Source organism: Pan paniscus, chromosome 10 (genome assembly GCF_029289425.2).
Source record: "Pan paniscus chromosome 10, NHGRI_mPanPan1-v2.0_pri, whole genome shotgun sequence".
NCBI classification, from domain to species: Eukaryota; Metazoa; Chordata; class Mammalia; order Primates; family Hominidae; genus Pan; species Pan paniscus.
This window is the reverse complement of record NC_073259.2, coordinates 104,697,638-104,716,829: the sequence shown is the minus strand read 5'-3', so window position 1 is coordinate 104,716,829 and position 19,192 is coordinate 104,697,638. Positions and strand designations below refer to the sequence as shown.

The window sequence follows — 19,192 nt, the reverse complement described above, 5'->3', positions numbered from 1 at the left end:
TTTCTTCTTGTGTCAGATTGTTAAGTTGTGCTTTCCAATAAATATGTCCATTTCACCTAAGTGATCAAATTTATTAACAAAAATTGATCATATTTCCTTTTTTAATATCTATAGGATTTGTAGTTATATCCCTCCTCCACTACTAATATGAGTAATTTGTGCTTTTCTCACTTTTATTCTTCATCAGTATTTCTATGAGTATACTAGATTTAATAATTTTTAATTTAAAAGATCAAATTTTGACTTTATTGTTTTTGCTTTATATTTATCTAATTGATTTCTGCTCTTATCATTTCTTTTATTTCTTTTTATTATTTCCTTTCTTCTCTTTAGTTTAGATTTAATTTGCTCTTCTTTTCTGTATATAAACATTTAGATAATTGATATTATATGTTTTTTCTTTCCTATTAAGCATTGAAAGCTATAAATTTCCATCTATGCCCTGCTTCATTTGAATGCCATACATTTTGATGTGTTATTATTAGTTTCAAATATTCTCTAATTTCTCTTGTGTTTTCTTCTTTGACTCATGGGGTATTTGGAATTGTATTATTTAATTTCCAGATATTTGGAGATTTTTCTTCCTATATTATGGCAAACCGTTTTATAATTTAATTCTGTAATGGTCAAAGAACATACTCTTCAAGAGTTCAGTCTTACATTTTTGAAGACTTATTTTTGACTCTGCATATGACCCATCTCAGTGAACACATCACGTGCACTTATGCTCTGTTTCCATTCCACCTGGGTTTACGGTACCACAGTTGTGACAGGCCACCTAATCTTCTGACTGACCAGCTATAAATTCAGGGGTTTCCATAGCCCCTTCAATTTGATAATTCACTAGAATGACTCATAGAACTCACTGAAAGCACTGTACTTACAATTACAGTTTTATTGTAAAGAAAACTCAGGAACAGCCTAGTGAAGAGGTACATGGAGTGAAGTCTGAGAGGGTCCCTGGCACAGAGCTGCCATGCCCTCTCCCTGTGGAATCAGGGCATGTCACCCTCCTGACACGTCAACGTGTTTATCATCCAGGAAGTTCTTCAAGCTTTGGATGTCCAGAATGTATTTTGAATTTTTCTTATTAGGTACATACATATTTATGATTGGCATGTCTTCCTGATTAATTGAGGTTCTTCTTAACACGAAATGTCCCTCTTTATCTCTCATAATGCTCCTTGACTTTTATTATCTTGTCTAACAATATAGACTCATCGGCTTTTTTATCTTTATTGTTCTCATGGTATATCTCTTTCCATATTTTTATTTTCAATCTACCTGTTTCTTTATATTCAGAGTACTTCTCTTGGTAGACGGGTACATGTGTCTTGCTTTTTTATCCAGTCAGACAATCTCTACCCTTTATTTGGCATCTTTAACCCACTAATAGTAAATACGGTTATTGACATCATTGAGTTAGAGTGAATGTTTTCTACTTGTTTTCTCTTTGCCCCATGTTTTTTGTTCCTTTGTTCCTTCTTCCCTGCCTTCTTTTGAGTTAATTGAGCATTACTTAGTCTTCCCTTTTACTTTGCTGACTTTTCAGCTATGTCTCTTTTTCACTAGTTACTCAAGGGATCATTAAATACATCCTTATCACGTAGAGTTAATATTGTACCACTTTATATAAAGTGTAAAAACCTTAATAATTTACCCTCTTTGTCTTTTCTGCCATTGCCAAATATTTTCCTCTAGAAATGTTATAAGCCTCATGGCACAACGTGTGTATGTGTTTACTAATTTTCAATGTGTTTAGGTTATATTCTATTTATATTACTTCAATTTTATTTCCATGCTTTAAACCACAGTGTGATAAATTTTAAATGGCTGTAAATTCTAGCAGACCAGAATAATAGGACAAGACAGAGAAGTGGTGGAATAAAGATCAGCCGATCACATCTTTATTCAAGCTATGTGATCTTCCTTGGAATCTATTTCTTTATCTGGCAAAAAATCGTTATAAGGATTAAGTGCATTAAGGCAAATTTATGTAGGGGCTGGAGTTCAGTTCATGTTACTTTCCCTTCCCTATAACAAGCTAAATTTTCAGGCTAAGCTATTGTTAGTTAACATCAATGCAAGTTATATATTGTAAACAAAATTATAATCAGAAGCAAATGAAATGTAGACAAACCAAATGAGAAATCAAAAAAAAAAGTTTCTACTTATACCAAGATGCACAGTATGATATTTTTAACTGAATATAATAAAAATAATTACCAAAGTGTCTTTACCTTAATAGAACTGGTATTTTGTAGTTGTATTAACATGTCAATAAGTAATTCTGCTCCCAAATAGAATGGTAAAACAGAGGTGCACAGGAAACCATCTTGGCTAATAGGAAATGTTTTATCAAGATCCACTGCCTGTTTAAGAAGTATTTGTAGTTCCTGAGTAAAGTTCCATAAGGCCCGACAGCAGTTCTGAAGCAGAGTCCAATAGCCACCACGATGAGCAAGAACCTATGACAAACACAAAATTTAAAAGATCCCAAAGTTCCAAAAGTTACAGATCTCTGAACAACTTCATCTTTTTCCAAATATTATGTGTCAATAGTAAAAATAACTAACATCATTTGTTAGGGTCACTTACATGAGTTAGACACTGTTATATGCATTATCTCATTTACTTCAAACAAAGATTTCCATGAAGTAAGTGTGCACTAGGTACTAGTATTTTACCCAATTTACAGATGAGGAAATGGAGTCATGGGTTCAGCATGGCTAACCCATTGTTCTAGGTGCTGGGAATTCAGCAGCGAGCAAGGGAAACTGGGTCTGCCGTCATGCTGCTTACGTTCATTTCGGGAGACGGACACTAGAAAAGTAGACATATAAAAACATAATTTCAAGCAATAAGAAGTTTTATAAAGAAAAATAAAGCAGAAATGAGTTGGAACCTGACAGAGCATTACAGGACAGGTTGCTTTAGACAGGGTGGTCAGGAAAGAAGTCCTCTCTGATGAGGTAGTATTTGAGCAAACATCTGAATATTGAACAAGTCATGTGAAAGTGGCAGTGAGGGTGTTGGGTGGAGAAGAGCATTTGCGGCTCCGGGAACAGCAAGGTGAAACTGAGGGCTGAGGATGGAACAAACTAAGTGCTTTCAAGACTGCTGACCCATGGGAGTGAGCTAAACAACAGCAAGAGTAAGAGGAGCTGAGTTCTGCAAGGTGCTCAGGACCAGCTCTTCCAGGGCCCTGAAGCTGGAGGCCAGGATAGGATTCGATGCTTATGGTCAAAGCAGGTGATCCAGGTTTACATTACATTATGTAAAAATCACTCTGTCCACTCCATGGGGCATATGAGAACCTGTCTTCCTTTCTTATCTAGAAAGGATAGATTTCTCCTTACCTCTTGAGGAGTTTATATGCCCTTCCTGCTGTGAAAAAAAGAAACTGATTTCTTTGTAGCTAACAATTCCAATTCTGGGTTTAATCATGTCTCATATAATATTTAAGAAGAAAAAGAAAGAAAAGCATTTGAGAGAACATGGAAGTGATGGGAAGAAGGAGATCGGTGGCAAGGGCAGGGTTCTCTTAGAGCCTAGAAAGATCTTTCCCTGTCCTAGAAAGAAAAGAGAGATCTATGGTACCCCCCAAGAGAGATCAAGTCCCCATAGAGGAACCCCTTGCATTATGAGAGAACCCCATGTCTCGGCAGAGAGGTGCATGCATATTCATAGGAACTGCATGAACAGGGACAAAGAACACCTGGGCTCTGGGTGGATGGCTGACAATGACTAAAGAAGCTTCCCCCCTCTGCCTGACAACTGGACAACACATGCCCTCAGTATCACTGCAGGTACACCTCAAAAGTGACTTAGGATACACCCAGCAAGATGAGGTCTCAAAGTCACAACTAAAATTATGTATAGTAAGAAAATAAACACAATGTATCTTAAACGCCCCAGTTGGTGGGCTGAAATTTATGTCTACTACACTGCAAACAAGAAAGATTGCATTACCATTGCTCTCCTGCAGTATAAAAAGATTTTCATAAAATGATCCATTACACACAAATTTGCTCCTCGGTCCTTTTCTTTAGCACTAGAACCTGATTGAGAGTCTGAGTCATAAACTGTTTGTGTCTTGGACATATTTTCATCACTCATTATGGAATTAATAAATGTAGAAAATTCTTCAGCATCTACAGTACGAAAATAAGATATGACATGATTAAAAACATAGAATTAAGTTCCAGAAAACACAGTAGGTGATAAGGATCAAGTGAGTAATTCAGATAACAAATGCTACATAAATTTGGAGAAAGGACAAGACTATCAGAGATACAATGAACCAGGGAAAGTTTCTAGAGAAGGAGGTATTTGGGTCTTAAAGAATGGGCATGATTTAGCTATATGGGGAAATACAGAGAACGTCATTTCAGACAAAGTCGATGGCAAAAGGAACAATGCAGAAGTAGGAATGTACATGTTTTTTGAAAGGAAAAATAGAAAATACTACTGTCCTTTCATTTCCTCCCAAACAGATTCCTAAGACAATATATCAGAAAGTGAGCTGCACCTCTGGAGTTAGGCAGTGCAGCAACCTCGGCCACGCATTCCCCTGCTGGTGTGGCATAAAAAAGAAGGCTTTCTCCTGCCACCAACTTTCTCTTAGAACCCTGCATTAGATAGTAAGTCTCTATAGCAAAATATTCTATTGCCAATTTCATGGTAGGTCTTAGGTAGAGAGCCAGTTTTTAAAAAAAGAAAAACTCGGGAAGCTATATACTACAATCTATATTCAAAAACCAGACTCTATGGCTATGGAATTCACTTTCAAATACTTCACTATACATAGTGTGATATGCACATACCTGTGAAATCTAATCTATAACCTAGAAGAAATCAGAAAGCATGCCAAGTACCTCAAACATAAATCAACACTCCTGGGGCATTAACTGGCATACCAAGAACTCTGGTTGGCAATAAATCCCATAGCACTTAAAATGTCATTACTAAAAGTCTATATGAGTTTGTAAGAGCCTAAAGGCATTAGAAATAAATTTTTATTTGTGAAATGAACCATATCATTGGTTAGAAAGTGTCCAGGTTCCATCATCTTTGCAGGAAAGGGGTGTGGAAATTAGTCAGGTTCGTCAGACTACAGTTTCCAGAGCACACCCTGATCAAGAACCCTGTTTTCGGCTGGGCGCAGTGGCTCACGCCTGTAATTCCAACACTTTGGGAGGCAGAGGCAGGTGGATCACAAGGTTAGGAGTTGGAGACCAGCCTGGCCAACATAGTGAAACCCCGTCTTTACTAAAAACACAAAAAATTAGCCAGGCGTGGTGGCACATGCCTGTAATCCCAGCTACTTGGGAGGCTGAGGCAGGAGAATCGCTTGAATTCAGGAAGCGGAGGTTGCAGCCAGCCGAGATCGCCACTGCACTCCAGCCCAGGTGATAGCGTGAGACTCCGTCTCCAAAAAAAAAAAAAAAAAAAAAAAGAACCCTGTTTACCTGCATGTCTCTACCTTTTGGAGCCCCCTGTCACCTGACTAGATAACAAGGCTTCATTCATCTTAGAGTGAGCTTTCTTGGAAGATGCTGGTTGGAAATCCTAGGGCAATGGTGGATTCCCCTGAATACAAAATCAGCTATCATGATAGTTTGGGTGACTGCTTGTATTAGTATGTTTGATGGATTTTTCTTGGGAACTTATTTGCACTAAAACATAATACCTGATAGCAAGTCTTCACCTATCTTGAACCACCAAAGGCTATGAATATTTAATTTAAAACATTATATTTGCTGAACAATCTAATTGGCTAAGGTTAAAATACAAAATAGATATTTCCAAATATATGCAATTATATCATAAGAATATAGAAATTTTTTAAAATAGAGCAAACAAGAATCTCCTACAAAATATCAAAACTCAACTAAATTGCTGGTCCTTTGGAAAACTGGGTGTATACGTTTGTGTGTCCACAATGTGTATGTGTGCTGTGTTGTTTAGTGAATAAAAATCTAGAGGTAATTTAATAACAAACTAACATGTTTATTTTACCTGATGGTAAGTTGGCCTTTCTTTTTTTGGCTATAAGAAGGAAATCAAGCATTGCTTTATAATTTTCTACAGTCAATTTTCTTGTTGGTAATACTGTTCCTGAATTATACAGTGAAAACATGTTAGGATCACATGATCGGAAACTGCAAGGGGGGAAAAATCATATTAAAAAACAATATAAGCAAAATTGAATTAAATCTGTCAAATGCAATCTATTTTTATTTTTAAAACATTTGTCAGTACTCCCAAATTTTAAATCATGAAGGGTTTTGGCACTTAATCAAAGCCCAACATTTTTTCACTAACTTTTAAAATTATGCAATGTAATTTTGCTCTTAGGAATTTTAACATCAATATATATTTCTCTGAAAGGGCTCTTGAAAATGGGAATAAAAATATCTGTGCCGACTCTGTGAGCTCTGAAACGATAATTTATTCCAACTTAAAACCACCTGATTTGAACAGAACTCCATGACAATGCTTACTATATATAGTAATGTGTCCATAATCAATGGCATTTCTTTTTTTTTTTTTTTTTTGAGACAGAGTCTCGCTCTGTCGCCCACACTGGAGTGCGGTGGCGCGATATCGGCTCACTGCAAGCTCTGCCTCCTGGGTTCATGCCATTCTCCTGCCTCAGACTCCAGAGTAGCTGGGACTACAGGCGCCCACCACCACGCCTGGCTAATTTTTTGTATTTTTAGTAGAGACAGTGTTTCAGCGTGTTAGCCAGGATGGTCTCGATCTCCTGACCTAAGGATCCGCCCACCTCGGCCTCCCAAAGTACTGGGATTACAGGTGTGAGCCACTGCACGCAGCCGTCATTTCTTTTTTAAAATAAGGTCTAGGCATTGAACAGTCTTGCATCAAAAATAATAAATAGTTTATATTCATTATTCTTTTTTTATTATTATACTTTAAGTTTTAGGGTACATGTACACAACGTGCAGGTTTGTTACATATGTATACATGTGCCATGTTGGTGTGCTGCACCCATTAACTCGTCATTTAACATTAGGTATATCTCCTAATGCTATCCCTCCCCCATCCCACCACCCCACAACAGGCCCCAGTGTGTGATGTTCCCCTTCCTGTGTCCATGTGTTCTCATTGTTCAATTCCCACCTATGAGTGAGAATATGCGGTGTTTGATTTTTCGTCCTTGCGATAGTTTGCTGAGAATGATAGTTTCCAGCTTCATCCATGTCCCTACAAAGGACATGAACTCATCCTTTTTTATGGCTGCATAGTATTCCATGGTGTATATGTGCCACATTTTCTTAATCCAGTCTATCATTGTTGGACACTTGGCTTGGTTCCAAGTCTTTGCTATTGTGAATAGTGCTGCGATAAACATACTTGTGCATGTGTCTTTATAGCAGCATGATTTATAATCCTTTGGGTATATACCCAGTAATGGGATGGCTGGGTCAAATGTATTTCTAGTTCTAGATCCCTGAGGAATCGCCACACTGACTTCCACAAAGGTTGAACTAGTTTACATACAGTCCCACCAACAGCGTAAAAGTGTTCCTATTTCTCCACATCCTCTCCAGCACCTCTTGTTTCCTGACTTTTTAATGATCGCCATTCTAACTGGTGTGAGATGGTATCTCATTGTGGTTTTGATTTGCATTTCTCTGATGGCCAGTGATGATGAGCATTTTTTCATGTGTCTTTTGGCTGCATAAATGTCTTCTTTTGTGAAATGTCTGTTCATATCCTTCACCCACTTGTTGATGGGGTTGTTTGTTTTCTTGTAAATTTGTTTGAGTTCATTGTAGATTCTGGATAATAGCCCTTTGTCAGATGAGTAGATTGCAAAAATTTTCTCCCATTCTGTAGGTTGCCTGTTCACTCTGATGGTAGTTTCTTTTGCTGTGCAGAAGCTCTTTAGTTTAATTAGATCCCATTTGTCAATTTTGGCTTTTGTTGCCATTGCTTTTGGTGTTTCAGACATGAAGTCCTTGCCCATGCCTATGTCCTGAATGGTATTGCCTAGGTTTTCTTCTAGGGTTTTTATGGTTTTAGGTCTAACGTTTAAGTCTTTAATCCATCTTGAATTAATTTTTGTATAAGGTGTAAAGAAGGGATCCAGTTTCAGCTTTCCACATATGGCTAGCCAGTTTTCCCAGCACCATTTATTAAATAGGGAATCCTTTCCCCATTTTTTGTTTTTGTCAGGTTTGTCAATGATCAGATAGTTGGAGATATGTGACATTATTTCTGAGGGCTCTGTTCTGTTCCATTGGTCTATATCTCTGTTTTGGTACCAGTACCATGCTGTTTTGGTTACTGTAGCCTTGTAGTATAGTTTGAAGTCAGGTAGTGTGATGCCTCCAGCTTTGTTCTTTTAGCTTAGGATTCACTTGGAGATGCGGGCTCTTTTTTGGTTCCATATGAACTTTAAAGTAGTTTTTTTCCAATTCTGTGAAGAAAGTCATTGGTAGCTTGATGGGGATGGCATTGAATCTATAAATTACCTAGGCAGTATGGCCATTTTCACGATATTGATTCTTCCTATCCCTAAGCATGGAATTTTCTTCCACTGGTTTGTATCCTCTTTTATTTCATTGAGCAGTGGTTTGTAGTTCTCCTTGAAGAGGTCCTTCACATCCCTTGTAAGTTGGATTCCTGGGTATTTTATTCTCTTTGAAGCAATTGTGAATGGGAGTTCACTCATGATTTGGCTCTTTGTTTGTCTGTTATTGGTGTATAAGAATGCTTGTGCTTTTTGCTCATTGATTTTGTATCTTTTTAATAGCTACACAGTATTCCATATTATGTATGTATCTTCTATTTTTATCTCTCACAGCACTTAGCCAAAGACACTCAGTAAGTGCTTAAAAATGTCTGTTGAGTTAATGATAGAAAATTGACATTGGGTGAGTAAATATGATCTTAAAGTACGCCTCTATGAAATAGACATTTGCCTAATGCCTACTAATATCTACATTTATTCTATAATTCATATTAAACTTCTCTTGGAATTACATTTTACCCTTGCACTGAAAGCTAGATCAACAAACATATTCAAGCTACAATCAAATTATCACTTATATCCAGCACATAATTGTGAAAGATTCTGAGATTAAAACTTAAGAAATAAACCAATGGTTAGTGATATGGTTTGGCTCTCTGTCCCCACCCAAAGCTCACCTTGAATTGTAATAATCCCCACGTGTCAAGGGCAGGACCAGGTGGAGGTAACTGAATCATGGGGGCAGTTTTCCCCATGCTGTTCTCATGATAATGAGTCTCACAAGATCTGATCGTTTTATGAGCATATGCTATTTCCCTTGCACTTCTCTCTCCTGCCACCATGTGTAGAAGGACGTGTTTGCTTCCCCTTCTACCATGATTATGTTTCTTGAGCCCTCCCCAATGGAACTGTGAGTTAAATTAAACCTTCTTCCTTTATAAATTACCAGTCTCGGGAAGTTCTTTATAGCAGCGTGAGAACAGACTAATAGAGCCAGTATAAAGATAGAAGCACTCTGTAAACCTCCTTAAGTTGTTAGCACCATTGGAGCTCTGAACATACAAATACAATCCATGTTCATGAAACTAAAAAAGTATTTTTCATCAGTAATATACTATACCTGACCATCATATGTGATGTGCCAAATTTCATCTCCGTACGCTCCCATAGCTTTTGTAAAACCAGGTTAAAGTGTGCACCTGCTAGATACAGGTTCATCTGAGCTCTCCAGGGCATCTCTTCGAGTGATAGACGATGGAACCTCTTTCTTTTAACATAACTTAATATTAGAGGATTCAAGTAATCCATCAGGTATCGTTGTGCTGCTTTCCTAACACTGGTTCTCCTATTTCTGCCAAGGGAGAAAGAAGTTTTGAAATTACACAAGAACTTTCAGATATTTAATAAAGAAGAATCATTCCAATTTGGAAAGAATACATCAATAAGTCACTTGACTGCCCTTATGCAAATGTTTCTGGCTTATCATTTCTGCAGTGCTAGAAATATGAACCAGGGTGGTTAAAAAAAAGGCACAGGGATAAGCACCAGGGACAAAGACACCATGTATTGCCTTCAACTCTCTCTGAAGTCTGTGTCCTTAGCTAAAACCAACCAGAGCTTTTATTTTTCATAACCAAAAGGCCACTGAGATTAGACAACAAAATTAGGATATGATGTTCACATTCATCAACAAAATTCAATATTAAACAAGAAAATCATTTCTCTATATTGGTCCTTAAGGAAAACACAATGCAGCAAAATTTTGTCTAACATTAGTTAGACTCTAGAAGAAATAAAACATTAGTTGAATATAGCTGAGATGACTTCATAATTGCATATTCAATATGCTCCAGAAAAAAATATACTCAAATTTTAGCTAATAGTTTAGATTTCAAGTATTATATATATTTCATTTTTTAAAATCATCCCTATCAAAACTTAAAGTGGTCCAATTACTTGCACAGTTATATAGTTGTTTATAGAGCATATTGTTCCAAGCATATTTTCAGTTTTTTTTGTTCTGTTAGCAGTGTTGCTACCCTATTGGTCAGCACCAATCTACCTGATTTATGTTGGTCACTTATATATTGTTCAGAATCTAAATCAACACACACACACATACACACATACAATAAAAAAAGAATGATGGATAGGAAGAAGGCGGGCAGATGTTGTTGAAACACAGGAGGAAACATTTGAAGAAAGGAGGGAGGGCAGCTTCCTTTTGATGTGTAGTGTTTACATTATCACTCAGTTCTAAATATGTTTTAGTTTATTGATGATTTGCTTTTAATCCAAGAGTTTTAGGGCTTTTTGTCATTGTTTAGTTGGTTTTAGTGATGTTATTTGGTTTCCCAATAAATGTGAATCTTTTTAATAGCTGTATCCTGAAAGTTAAAAATATAATTTCCAAAATGAAAATCAATCTTGTCCCCATGTGAGTAGATCAATTCTCCTCAAAAGGCCAAGATGAGTCAACAATCGGTTGCATCTTCCTTGCCGTGGAGAGTGCGATAGTTCAGGGAGATCAGCGACAGGACAGGCTTCCTCCAGGTATCTTGGCAAGGTAATGACAGACTCCAGGTGGCTCAGAAGGGAATTCACATCCAGCCCACAGAGGGTACAGAATGCTTTTCCTCCTATCATCTGAACAGTTCTTAACATTCAGGGTGCTCCAATAACCTGATTTGTGTCTCCATGAGCAACAAGTCTCAGGACACCCAAGAGACAGAGAGAGAGCTCCACAAGGACAATCAGCAGAAATCCTCAGTGATGTGAAGCCATAAGAGGAAGCAGATAAACACCTGAATTAAAAAATATTTAGAAATCCTGAAACTACCTTCTATACATTAGCAGAACCAGGATTCTCACCATTAGGGAAAAGAGTTACAATTAGAAAAAGAGAAAACTCTGGAAAGTATCCTGTGGTTTTGAACTGGAATTCCAGTTATTAGAATGAATTTATGGTTTTAGATACAGAGAGATAGACAGAGAGAGAGAGAGAGAGAGATTTATATAGCTATATTTAGATAGATATGTTTAGATAGACAATAAGATAGATTTAGATAGATAAATTTATCTGAACAAATACATTTCCCAGCTCAGCCTTTTGAGAGGACCTGGAAGCAAAGCCACATCAGTAGCCCTCACAACTTAGATTCTAAATACCACTTCTCACTAAAAGAAATCAATTGACTCGAGGGCTGTACAAGGTGTGTACAAGATGAACATCTTGTGGTAAGAAGTAGCTCAAAAAAATGATGGAAGCATGTCAAAAACTGAAGAGCTAGCCTGGAAGAGCTCCTGCTAGCCAAATCTAGAGCAATTTGAGAATTAAACAATAATGTTAATTTGATAAAGACTATCCACAGAACAAAACCTACCACAAATACCATTCTTTTATATATATATATATATACTTTAAGTTTTAGGGTAAATGTGCACAACGTGCAGGTTTGTTACATATGTATACATGTGCCATATTGGTGTGCTGCACCCATTAACTCGTCATTTAACATCAGATATATCTCCTAATGCTATTCCTCCCCCCTCCCACCACCCCACAACAGGCCCCGGTGTGTGATGTTCCCCTTCCTGTGTCCATGTGTTCTCATTGTTCAATTCCCACCTATGAGTGAGAACATGTGATGTTTGGTTTTTTGTCCTTGTGACAATTTGCTGAGAATGATAGTTTCCAGCTTCATCCATGTCCCTACGAAGGACATGAACTCATCATTTTTTATAGCTGCATAGTATTCCATGGTGTATATCTGCCACATTTTCTTAATCCAGTCTATCATTGTTGGACATTTGGCTTGGTTCCAAGTCTTTGCTATTGTGAATAGTGCCACAATAAACATATGTGCATATGTGTCTTTATAGCAGCATGATTTATAATCCTTTGGGTATATACCCAGTAATGGGATGGCTGGGTCAAATGGTATTTCTAGTTCTAGATCCCTGAGGAATCGCCACACTGACTTCCACAAAGGTTGAACTAGTTTACAGTCCCACCAACTGTGTAAAAGTGTTCCTATTTCTCCACATCCTCTCCAGCACCTGTTGTTTCCTGACTTTTTAATGATCGCCATTCTAACTAGTGTGAGATGGTATATCTCATTGTGGTTTTGATTTGCATTTCTCTGATGGCCAGTGATGATGAGCATTTTTTCATGTGTCTTTTGGCTGCATGAATATCTTCTTTTGAGAAGTGTCTGCTCATATCCTTTGCCCACTTGTTGATGGGGTTGTTTGTTTTTTTCTTGTAAATTTGTTTGAGTTCTTTGTAGATTCCAGATATTAGCCCTTTGTCAGATAAGTAGATTGCAAAAATTTTCTCCCATTCTGTAGGTTGCCTGTTCACTCTGATGGTAGTTTCTTTTTGCTGTGCAGAAGCTCTTTAGTTTAATTAGATCCCATTTGTCAATTTTGGCTTTTGTTGCCATTGCTTTTGGTGTTTTAGACATGAAGTCCTTGCCCATGCCTATGTCCTGAATGGTATTGCCTAGGTTTTCTTCTAGGGTTTTTATGGTTTTAGGTCTAACATTTAAGTCTTTAATCCATCTTGAATTAATTTTTGTATAAGGTGTAAGGAAGGGATCCAGTTTCAGCTTTCTACATATGGCTAGCCAGTTTTCCCAGCACCATTTATTAAATAGGGAATCCTTTCCCCATTGCTTGTTTTTCTCAGGTTTGTCAAAGATCAGATAGCTGTAGATATGCGGCATTATTTCTGGGGGATCTGTTCTGTTCCATTAGTCTATATCTCTGTTTTGGTACCAGTACCATGCTGTTTTGGTTACTGTAGCCTTGTAGTATAGTTTGAAGTCAGGTAGCGTGATGCCTCCAGCTTTGTTCTTTTGGCTTAGGATTGTCTTGGCAATGCAGGCTCTTTTTGGTTCTGTATGAACTTTAAAGTAGGTATTTCCAATTCTGTGAAGAAAGTCATTGGTAGCTTGATGGGGCTGGCATTTAATCTATAAATTACCTTGGGCAGTATGGCCATTTTCACAATATTGATTCTTTGTACCCATAAGCATGGAATGTTCTTCCATTGGTTTTTATCCTCTTTTATTTCATTGAGCAGTGGTTTGTAGTTCTCCTTGAAGAGGTCCTTTGCATCCCTTTTAAGTTGGATTCCTAGGTATTTTATTCTCTTTGAAGCAATTGTGAATGGGAGTTCACTCATGATTTGGCTGTTTGTCTGTTATTGTTGTATAAAAATACTTGTGATTTTTGCACACTGATTTCATATCCTGAGACTTTGCTGAAGTTGCTTATCAGCTTAAGGAGATTTTGGGCTGAGACAGTGGGGTTTTCTAGATATACAATCATGTCATCTGCAAAGAGGGACAATTTGACTTCCTCTTTTCCTAATTGAATACCCTTTATTTCCTTCTCCTGCCTGACTGCCCTGGCCAGAACTTCCAACACTATGTTGAATAGGAGTGGTGAGAGAGGGCATCCCTGTCTTGTGCCAGTTTTCAAAGGGAATGCTTCCAGTTTTTGCCCATTCAGTATGATATTGGCTGTGGGTTTGTCATAGATAGCTCTTATTATTTTGAGATATGTCCCATCAATACCTAATTTATTGAGAGTTTTTAGCAAGAATGTTGTTGAATTTTGTCAAAGGCCTTTTCTGCATCTATTGAGATAATCGTGTGGTTTTTGTCGTTGGTTCTGTTTATATGCTGGATTATATTTATTGATTTGCATATGTTGAACCAGCCTTGCATCCCAGGGATGAAGCCCACTTGATCATGGTGGATAAGCTTTTTGATGTGCTGCTGGATTCCGTTTGCCAGTATTTTATTGAGGATTTTTGCATCGATGTTCATCAGGGATATTGCTCTAAAATTCTCTTTTTTTGTTGTGTCTCTGCCAGGCTTTGGTATCAGGATGATGCTGGCCTCATAAAATGAGTTAGGGAGGATTCCCTCTTTTTCTATTGATTGGAATAGTTTCAGAAGGAATGGTACCAGCTCCTCCTTGTACCTCTGGTAGAATTCAGCTGTGAATCCATCTGGTCCTGGACTTTTTTTGGTTGGTAAGCTATTAATTATTGCCTCAATTTCAGAGCCTGTTATTCATCTATTCAGTGATTCAACTTCTTCCTGGTTTAGTCTTGGGAGAGTGTATGTGTCCAGGAATTTATCCATTTCTTCTAGATTTTCTAGTTTATTTGCATAGAGGTGTTTATAGTATTCTCCGATGGTAGTTTGTATTTCTGTGGGATCGGTGGTGATATCCCCTTTATCATTTTTTATTGCATCCATTTGATTCTTCTCTCTTTTCTTCTTTACTAGTCTTGCTATCAGTCTATCAATTTTGTTGATCTTTTCAAAAAAACAGCTCCTGGATTCATTGATACCAGAATCTCTGGGACACATTCAAAGCAGTGTGTAGAGGGAAATTTATAGCACTAAATGCCCACAAGAGAAAGCAAGAAAGATCTAAAATTGACACCCTAACATCACAATTAAAACAACTAGAGAAGGAAGAGCAAACACATTCAAAAGGTAGCAGACGGCAAGAAATAACCAAGATCACAGCAGAACTGAAGGAAATAGAGACACAAATACCATTCTTAATGCTAAAATGTTGAAAACGTGAAAGCGTTCCCTATGAAGTGGGAATCAGACAAACATGCCCACTAACATCATTTTTGTTTTAGCACTGTATTGATGGGCCTAGCCAGAAAAATAAGGAAGAAAAAGGAAAAGGGGAAAAGGATTGGAAGTCAATATACAAAAATAACTCTATTTCTACACACCATCAATAAACAAAGAGTTCTAAAAGAATCATTTCCAGTAGCTTCAAAAACATACCTAGAAATTAATCAAAGCAGTGATATATAAGATCTATTCACAAGAAGCAGAAATTACAAAGATAATTTAAAAACATATAGAACTAAATGAGAATGAAAACAATTTTAGTAAAAATTGTAGGATGCAGGCCAGGTGCAGTGGCTCATGCCTGTAATCCCAGCACTTTGAGAGGCTGAGGCAGGAGGATCACTTGGGCCCGGGAGTTCAAGACCAGCCTGGGCAACATAGCGAGGTCATCTGTACAATTAAAAAAAAAAAAATTGGCCAGGTGTGGTGGTATATGCCTGCAGTCCTAGTTACTCAGGAGACTGAAGTAGGAGGATTGCGCTTAAGCCCAGGATTTTGAGGCTGCAGTGAGCTATGATGGTACCACTGCACTACAGCCTGGATGACCAAAAAAAAAATATACACACACACACACACACACACACACACACATATATACATATGCATATATATATATATGATGCAGCTAGAATATTTAGAAGAAAACTTAAATGTTTATGTTTTCTGGATTCCAAGCAATCCCAACTACACTTCCAGCAAGTTCTTTGTTTTTAAATTACCATTGTACAGTGTGTGTCACTTCATGACAGGGATACATTCTGAGAAATATTTCGTTAAGCTATTTTATTGTTGTTTGAACATCATAGGGTGTTCTTACACAAACCTAAATGGTATAGCCTACTACACACCTAGGCTACAAACCTCTACAGCAGATTAGGGTAATAAATACTGTAGGCAATTATGACAAGATGGTATTTGTACATCTAAACATAGAAAAGGTACGGTGATAATATGATTTTGTAATTGTATAGGACCACCGTTGTACATGCAGTCCATCATTGATCAAAATGTTATGCAACACGTGAATGTAATTTCAATCTTTCCTCATTAATTATTTTTCAGTTTCTCCTTCAGATTTTTAAATGTATAGAATCTTTTTGGTTAACTTTTCAAAAATTGGTTTCTATCTTAATTGCATTGTAATAAAATATGGTTCATATGATTCCAATTACTTGAAATTTCTTGAGACTTGCTTTAGAGCCAATAGTATAAATACTCTATGCATGATTAAAAACAACAGTCATTCTCCAGTTGTTAGCTAACTGTAGCACTTTTTTCTCAAAAATTTATAATCAGTTTGTCAATTTCCACCAAAAGAAAATCCCAAGATTATATGAGGTAAGCATTCTACTTTGAAAGTTAGAAAAGGAACAACTAAATTCGCCAAAAGAAAGAAGATAGGTACCCAAGAAAAATGAAAATATGTCTAAACCAAAGCTTTACATGAATGGTCACAGCAGTATTATTTATAATAGCCAAAAAGTGGATCAACTGATCCAAAAGTCTATCAACCGATGAATGGATAGACAAAATGTGATGTATCCATACCATGAAATATTATGCAGTAATACTGAGACATGCCACATGGATAATCCTGGAAAACACGATGCTAAGTGAAAGAAGCCAGTGGTAAAGGACCACATATTATATGATTACACATACGTGAAACAGCCGGAATAGGCAAATCTGTAGAAACAGGAAGTGGATTCATGGTTGCCTCAAGCTGAGGGAAAGGAGTTGGATGTGAGGGAGTGATAGTTAAGGGGTGCAGAGTTTCTTTCTGGGTAAATGAAAATGTACTAAAATTGAGTGGGGTGATGATTAACCTCTGTGACTGTAACAAAAGCCACTGAAGTATGTCACTGGGGTAAATTGTTGGCATGTGACTTATTATCTCAATAAAGCTGTTTTTTGTTTGTTTGTTTGTTTTTCCTCGGACTCCTGAGTAGCTGGGATTACAGGCGCGTGCCACCACGCCCAGCTAATTTTTGTATTTTTAGTAGAGACGGGGTTTCACTATGTTGGTCAGGCTGGTCTCGAACTCCTGACCTTGTTATCCGCCTACCTCAGCTTCCCAAAGTTCTGGGATTACAAGCATGAGCCACCACGCCTGCCAATAAAGCTGTTTTTTAAAAGGAAGATAGAAAGTAATAAACATAAAAGCAAAGGTAATGAAAAAGAAAATCAAGACAATAGAAAGGATCAACAAAGACAAAATTTGGTTCTTTGCAAAGACTAAAAAATAGACAAACCTCTGGCAAAACAAATGACAAAAATATGAGAGAAGACAAAGATTAATGAATTTAGGAATGAAACACAGGATGTAACTATAGATATAGCAGAGAGTCAAAAGTTAATATGAGAGTATAACTTTTTATGAATAAATATGAAAACTTAGATAAAATGGACAATTTTTTAGAAAAATATAATTCATCAAAAGGAACTCAAAAAAGATTACAGACTCAAAGAGACATAGTAATCTCAAAGAAATTGAATCTGTTAGTAAAAATGTGCAGGGATGGTGTGGTATAGTAAAAATACATATTTGGTGCCTGTCCCCTGGTTTCTGGCACAGAGAGGTCTTCAAACCCTTGGAATTTCCAGAGTGAAAGAAATGTGTTACTCACAGAAAGTCCCTGTGGAACCTATGCAAGTCTATGCTAAGGAGGCGACTCAGGGTAGAGCCTCTAGATAGCTTCAGGATATAGGTTATCTTAATCATCACTAAACACATGATTAGAGGGTGAGACCTTTCAGCCCCACCCCTCCCACCTCCTGGAGGGGAGGGTGGCTGCAAGCCAGGTTATGAAAAGTCTTGAACTCGGAGGTTCAGGGTGCTTCCAGGTAGGTACAACCACAAGCTAGGAGGGTGGTGCCCCCAACTCCACAGGGACAGTAGCTCCTGTGCTCAGGAGCCATCTGGACTTTGCCCTTGGTATGTACCTTCTGATGCGGCTGTTCATTTGTATCTTTTATATTAAGCTAGTAAACATTTAAGGTGTTTTTCTGAGTTTTGTGAGCTATTGTAGCAAATTTTCGAACCTGAGGAGGGAATCTCTGAATTTATAGTCAGCTAGGCAGAAGTGTGGGTATCCTGGTATCACATTTGTGAGTGGCCTCTGAAGTGGTGGCAGTGTTGTGGAACCAAGCCCTTTAACTTGTGGGATGTGCTGCTAACTCTATGTCGACAGTGTCAGCATTTAATTGTCTTTTTGTACTATAGTTATACAGGATGTTATCCTAAGGAGAAATTCCATGAAGTGCATATGTGGCTGCCCCACTGGTGCTGGAGAATTGGTTGGTGCTGGAAAACACCACATGGTTTGTGTCAGAAGTGGTATGAGCAAAAAGATACTACACATCATTTAACATTTATGTAATAATGTAGTTTATCGCACGATCATATTAAAGAAGAAAAAAATCAATGAAAAAGAAATATTCAACAAAATTAAACTGAATTTATAACAAAACTCTTAGAAAATAAAAAAAGGAAGACAATTTCCTAAATGTGATAAAGGGTTTCATCCCAAATCCCAAAACAAATATGGTACTTAGAAGGGAAACAATAAATATATTTTTAAAATTCATATTATAGACAAGTTTATTCTAAAATGTATATGAAATGGTACAAGAAATAGATCTTTAAAATTTGTGTTACAGACAAGCTTATTCTAAAATGTATATGAAATGGTACAGATCCTAGAGTAGCTAAAACAACTTTGTAAAAAAAATAAAGTGGAAAGAATCACTCTACTTGATTTTAAGGTTTACTCTATAACAACAGTAATCAAGAAAGGGAATGTGGTATTGGCAGAGGGAGGCACATAGATCAATGGAACAGAATACAGAACTCAGAAATAGATCTGCACAAATACGTCCAGCTGATTTTTTACAAAGGTACAAAAGTGATTCAATGGAAGAAAGATAGTCTTTTCAAGAAATGACATTGGAGCAATTAGATATCCGCAGGTAAAAACATGAAGTTCAATCTAAACCTCACATCTTATGCAAAAAA

General features: G+C 37.1%; 1 protein-coding gene across 1 annotated transcript in view; it reads right to left on the bottom strand.

Moving 5' to 3' along the window:
• Positions 1-19,192, bottom strand: part of CFAP54 (cilia and flagella associated protein 54) — a 397,088-nt gene that overhangs the window by 232,063 nt on the left and 145,833 nt on the right. The window contains exons 33-36 of the mRNA XM_034934266.2: positions 9,624-9,854; positions 6,022-6,164; positions 3,973-4,154; positions 2,241-2,468 (exon numbers count right to left, since the gene is read on the bottom strand). Coding sequence (XP_034790157.2) covers positions 2,241-2,468; positions 3,973-4,154; positions 6,022-6,164; positions 9,624-9,854 — 784 coding nt within the window. The remainder of the gene's footprint in view (positions 1-2,240; positions 2,469-3,972; positions 4,155-6,021; positions 6,165-9,623; positions 9,855-19,192) is intronic.